The 5,671-nt window shown below is 27.8% G+C and overlaps 1 protein-coding gene across 1 annotated transcript; it reads left to right on the top strand.

Annotated features, from left to right (window-relative positions):
• Window positions 1-308: 308 nt before the first annotated feature.
• Window positions 309-1,358, top strand: LOC107915337 (pathogenesis-related protein STH-2). The gene is made up of 2 exons (XM_016844503.2): window positions 309-767; window positions 845-1,358. Exons 1-2 carry the CDS (start codon window positions 587-589, stop codon window positions 1,141-1,143), a joined length of 480 nt encoding a protein of 159 aa, XP_016699992.1. The 5' UTR covers window positions 309-586; the 3' UTR covers window positions 1,144-1,358.
• Window positions 1,359-5,671: the final 4,313 nt, after the last annotated feature.

Raw genomic sequence — 5,671 nt, 5'->3', positions numbered from 1 at the left:
AAATACCAAGGTCTCTCTTTCAGATTCAATAAACTCTATGGTAACTTTAATAAATTCCCAAATTCATATCGAGTCTAATAAAGTAGTGGCAATTCCGAATAGCAAACACCAGAGTATTGGAACTGCTTCTGAGCAGTAGAGTTGGAATGATAACTTGGTTATTTTTCTAAGAAGTGTTATTGCAATGTCATTTTCATTATATTAAAAAAAAATACAACTAACCCATTAAATTTTGAATTTAAAAAAAATAATAATTAATGAATGCTGATAAAAATCGTCAATGCATCAAATTAATTTAATTGAATCCTAAGTATATCTGTCAACACAATAGGTTGAACATGAATAAGTAGAACACAATCTGCTACAAAATTTGGAGTCATCAATGGGATGCTTATTTTGACTAGCATCAATTCATTGAAAATTAGATTTAATCCAATTAAAAAATGAGAATAATAAAGTTCTTAAGCTTCAAGTTAAATCTATAAATAGCATGTTAGGCCTCCACTATCCCACATCTCAAACATTCATTTAGTCATCCCTTTCTTCTCTTCCTTCAACTCAAAAACTCCCAAGTAATATTAGAATCATGGGTGTTGTCACTTATAACTATGAGTCTACCTCTCCAGTCGCCCCTGCCAGGCTTTTCAAGGCTTTTTCTCTTGAAGCTGACAAGGTTTGGCCCAAGGCTGCTCCTCAGGCAGTCAAGAGTGTTGAGGTTGAAGCTAATCCTGGCCCTGGAAGTATCGTAAAGATCAACTTTGCTGAAGGTTAGTTCTTTAATTGCTCTTTTCTGTAAATGTGTTTTTATGAGAGTATGTTTGATAACAAGTATTTATTTGTGTAGGCCTTCCATTCCAATATATGAAGCACCAGATTGGAGGACATGACGACAAGAATTTGTCATACAGTTATAGTTTGATCGAAGGTGGACCTTTGGGGGACAAGCTTGAGAAAATCAGCTATGACAACAAGTTTGAGGCAGCTGCAGGTGGAGGAAGCCTTTGCAAGAGCTCGATGAAATTTTACACTGTTGGCGACTATGTGATCACTGAAGATGAGATCAAGGCTCAAATCAAAGGGAGTGAAGGAGTTTACAAGGCTGTTGAAGCTTACCTCTTGGCTAACCCTGATGCCTGCAACTAAGATATATGTTGGTTGCTTTGAATTCTCATAACTTGAATTTAAAGAATGGCGTGCTTTTGGTATTTTCCTTTTTAGTCTTAAAACTTAAACCGTCTTCCGATTGTCTTAATAAAAATGGCTGTGGTGATTGATCTTTGATCATCTTTGATATATGATGAAATAAAATAAATATATAAACTAGGAAAAAATTTACCTAGTATATATTTTATAGTTTACATGAAACAGATTACAAATTGTTCTTCCTTTTGGGTTTTCCCTCTAATTAAATACAACTTGCATTTTCTCTCCCATGAAATATAGTTGTTATTTTATTGCAACATGACTTTTAAGGGTATATAATTTTTATATGTATCCATGGAATGAAAATAAAAAGGCTGAATGCATCATTTGCCTTTGAAGTATTCAATTTTTTCCAATTTTTATATAACTATTTGTTGAGTAATTTTCTGTGTGTCTCGTTAAAGGAAACATTCGAGTATTTATACATAGGACTGACACTCTAGCTATACGTCTCGTGTGTATCCATCTGATAGGATCTGACTAGGTCGTAGGTAAGCGACTCAAAATTTATCTGGGTCTCGAGTCTATGACTATTATTGAGTGACACTATTCAAAATTTAAAATCTATTTTATTATACAATTCACCTGAAAGCATTAACCCCATTTAAAAAATAATGACCTTTTCCTTTTCTAACCAATCAAAAGCGTCACATGACACAAGTAAAACACTTAAAAATATATAAATTTAAAAAAATTATAAAAAATTATAAAATAATGTAAAAACTTATAAAAAAACTATAAAAATTAATTTTAACTTTTTTTTTACAAAAAACAAAGTATCACAAAATACTTTATACTATATCATGGATTGCATTTGAACTTTTTTTACAAAAAATTAATTTGTTATTATACCTTATATGTACACCAAAATAAACATTAACGGTGCAATTTGAACGGAGAGATTATTTTTTTCACTCATCTAAGTACAGAAACTAATTTAACCATTTTTTCAATAAAAAACTAAAATACAATCCATGATATAGTATAAGAAGTTTTATAGTACTTTTACCTACTTGCCTTCGAAAAAAAAAATCTGTTCTCAAAGTTAGTTTGGGCAGCTAGAATTTCTACAAGGCCCAACATATTTTTTATTTTACGGCCTAAAATTGTTTATCCTAAATCCAGGGCCAAATTAAGAAAATATACATAGAAAACATCAAATAATAGAAATAAACATCTTTTAGGTCTAAGTTCATACTAAATTACTAAAAAAGTTATTTTTTAAAAAATTTACAGAAATAAGCTGACTTTTTAAAAATTTACGAGAATGGGCCGATTCATGAGTCTATATAAACACATTGTCTATATATCACAATTTAAGGAAGCAATCTCGTATTGTCTAGAAACTAGCTGCAAACCTATTCATGAGTCTATATATACACATATCTCACGTTCAACATTGCTTAAGAAAATAAGAGATTGCTAGAAGCGTTTTACTAAAATCGGCTCATTCCTGTAAATTTTTGAAAAATCAATCTATTTTTGTAATTTTTTCAAAAATGGTTTTTTTTGGTAATTTAGTCCTAAGCTCAACGCCAAGTATGATTCTCGTTTCCTATTCAAAATCGAATCTACGTGCAAAAACACTATTTAAATTCACATATTCATTGTTTCATATCTAACTAGTTCATACAATAACTACATATATATTTGCAATTTGATCCATATGTTTTATATATGCTTCACACCATATATAAGTTGGTCCAAACTAATGGTAAAACTAACAAAATGATTTAATTGATACAATATTAATATTTTGAGGAATTAATTAGAGTATCTTGAAGTTCAAGGACTAATTTTAAATTTGGGCCACATTTAGGGGTATGTAGTGCAATAATAATTACACTATGAAGACTCAATTAGAATGTTTGAAGTTGATAAAAAACTTTTTAAAAAAATAAAGGGTTGGATTTTATTCTAATTTTTTTCCTTTTTCGTGCAATATCAAGTTACAAATTGAAAGAGGGAAATTACATCAACAAAGTTTGAACCCTAATTATTAAGATATCAATAAAGAGATTTGAGGTAATTATTTTTAAATATGTTTAATTTTAAACAAATTTTTGAAACTCAAATTTCAATCCAGATAAAAATTTGAGTTATCTATCTACAAATAATCAATCCTTACCAAAATTTATAAAACATAAATAAACATATACGATGTTAATAGTAAGCATAAACTCAACCTTAATATGATACAATCCAGTTCAAGAACACTTCTAAAAGCAATATATATATATATATATAATTAATTAAGAGGAAGAGTGGAGGAAGTCTGCACCGATAAAGAAATGAAGATGGGATTCCATTTTGGCTTCACCTCAATCCTGTAGGAGGGGTTGAAGATAAGATAATAATGGGCAAGCCAAACATAATTTTAAGCAAATAAATTTATAATTTGTCCTTATTATTATTTTCTGCGTGAACAATTACATGCCTCAACGTTTAGCTTTATGGAGAAAATTTGGGGCTCATTTTAAGCGCACGGTACCTAAAAATGGTAATATACATTATATAAAAATATGAAATTGACATGTCGTGGGTGTTATTCGGGTTTTCGTTCTTTGTATATTGTATTAATTGAATTGTACATTATAATTAATCGAGCATATATATATATATATTATAGTTATAATTGTAATGCTTTTGTATTAATAGAAGTTTTTAAAAAATAAATTTAAATTTAATTCAGGTGAAAATAAATAAATATACTAAATATTATTTGGGTAAGTTACAAAAAATGTCACTAAACTATTAATAAGTTTACATTTTGATTATTCAACTTGAAAAAAGTTACAAAATGGTCGCTGAACTATTCAAAAGTTTTCATTTAAGTCATTGAACCATTCGAAAGATTTTATTTAAGTCATTGGGCTATTAAGTATTTTTTCTTTTTTTAAATTCCAGTTAGTGAGCTTCAAGTGACTATTCGATAATCGGTATAGTGTACATATCTTGGATCCAAGTCGAGCTAGCAACCAATGTCAGTGATCGAAGAAGAAATTCTTTGGATTTTGGTTCGCAGATTTTTTATGTTTAAAATTGTTTTATGAAACAAAAAAAAAACTAATTTGTAGAAGAGAATGGAAAGGAAAACTTTTGAATAATTCACGACCATTTTGTAATTTTTTTAAGCTAAATGATTAAAACATAAAGTTACTAATAGTGTAGTGACTTTAGATAAAATTTACCCATATTATTTTTAAAAAAAAACAATGAGACAAACTAATTTGAGAATTTTGAAATTCTAAGTCCTATGGTGCATAATATCATGTATGAATTCAAATTTATTTCAACTTAGAGTAATATATGTATGGGTAAACTACATATATGGTCATTTTTGTTTATCTCAGATTACAATTTAATTATTTATGTTTAAAATATTACATTTTAGTCACTTATATTATTATAATGTAACATTTTAGTCACTAAACCGTTATATGTACGAGTTTTGTTTAGAAATAATGATCATTCATTATATCTACTTAAATAAAATGTTTTATTATAATTTTACGTGTAACATTAAAATAATAATTATTATATAAGTGCAGTGGATAAATTCGAAATTGGGTTGTATCAAATTATTGGAGCTTTATTAATTTGCTTTTTGATCTTTCAATTCAAAAAGACCCCTAAATTTGATCAATCACTATTGAGGGTCAACTATAAAGTTAATTCAAAAGCTGCTATCACTTCAGTGAAAAAAAAACATTGCATCTTCTCTCCTTTTTTCTTTTCATTCCCAAATCAAAATTTCCATCATTTTCTAATTTAATCCCTACAAGTGTTTAAACTGGATGATAACAACAAATCAACTCACTATTAAACCAAATTTGTAATTATTTGTTTAACGTGGAAATTAGATCAAGATGCCCCAAATTCAATTCCGTCCATGGATTGAAAAATGAATTAAAATTGAACACCAATTGCAAGAGATTCCAGCTAATTTTTGGAATTAAATTAACTTTTTTTTATGACAGTTGGGTCCCTTTCTGTTGATATAGATACTTTTAAGCAAACCCATAAAAAAACCAGAATTTTATAGTGTATAGATTAAATGTTTAAGGGTGAAATTTTCAGTGATTGCTTCCATAAGTTTTTTTTTTAAATAGTTGAATAAGGATATGGTTTTGGCCCCAAAAAAGGTAAAATTGTCATTTAGTCTCTTCAAAATTTTATGAAATTACATGTTAGTATAATATTAAAATTGTACTTTGAACTCTCTCTCTTAAAGAATATGATTTATTCATGATTCCTTAAAGTAATTTTCTGACTTTACCTTTGACTTTATCCTGATTTACAGTATAAAATAAGTGAATAATGACATGTTTAAAATAAAACATATAGCAACTAAGTTAAATATTACTTGAAAACAAAAGAAATAAAAAAAAACATGGTACACTATTTAAATAGTTCTTAGTTGAGCACTTTAAAAAAAATTAATTTTTATTTAATTCTTTTGAAAGGT

The sequence above is a fragment of the Gossypium hirsutum genome, chromosome A04 (assembly GCF_007990345.1).
Source record: "Gossypium hirsutum isolate 1008001.06 chromosome A04, Gossypium_hirsutum_v2.1, whole genome shotgun sequence".
In the NCBI taxonomy this organism is placed as follows: Eukaryota; Viridiplantae; Streptophyta; class Magnoliopsida; order Malvales; family Malvaceae; genus Gossypium; species Gossypium hirsutum.
The sequence above is the reverse complement of the archived record's forward strand: the minus strand, read 5'-3'. Positions and strand labels throughout refer to the sequence as shown.

What these genes read in the sequence shown, in the direction of transcription:
- LOC107915337 (XM_016844503.2), top strand. Translation starts at nt 587, where the DNA reads ATGGGTGTTGTCACTTATAACTATGAGTCTACCTCTCCAGTCGCCCCT. An exon ending in AAAGATCAACTTTGCTGAAG is followed by an intron (nt 768 to 844) that starts GTTAGTTCTTTA and finishes TTATTTGTGTAG; the next exon opens with GCCTTCCATTCCAATATATG.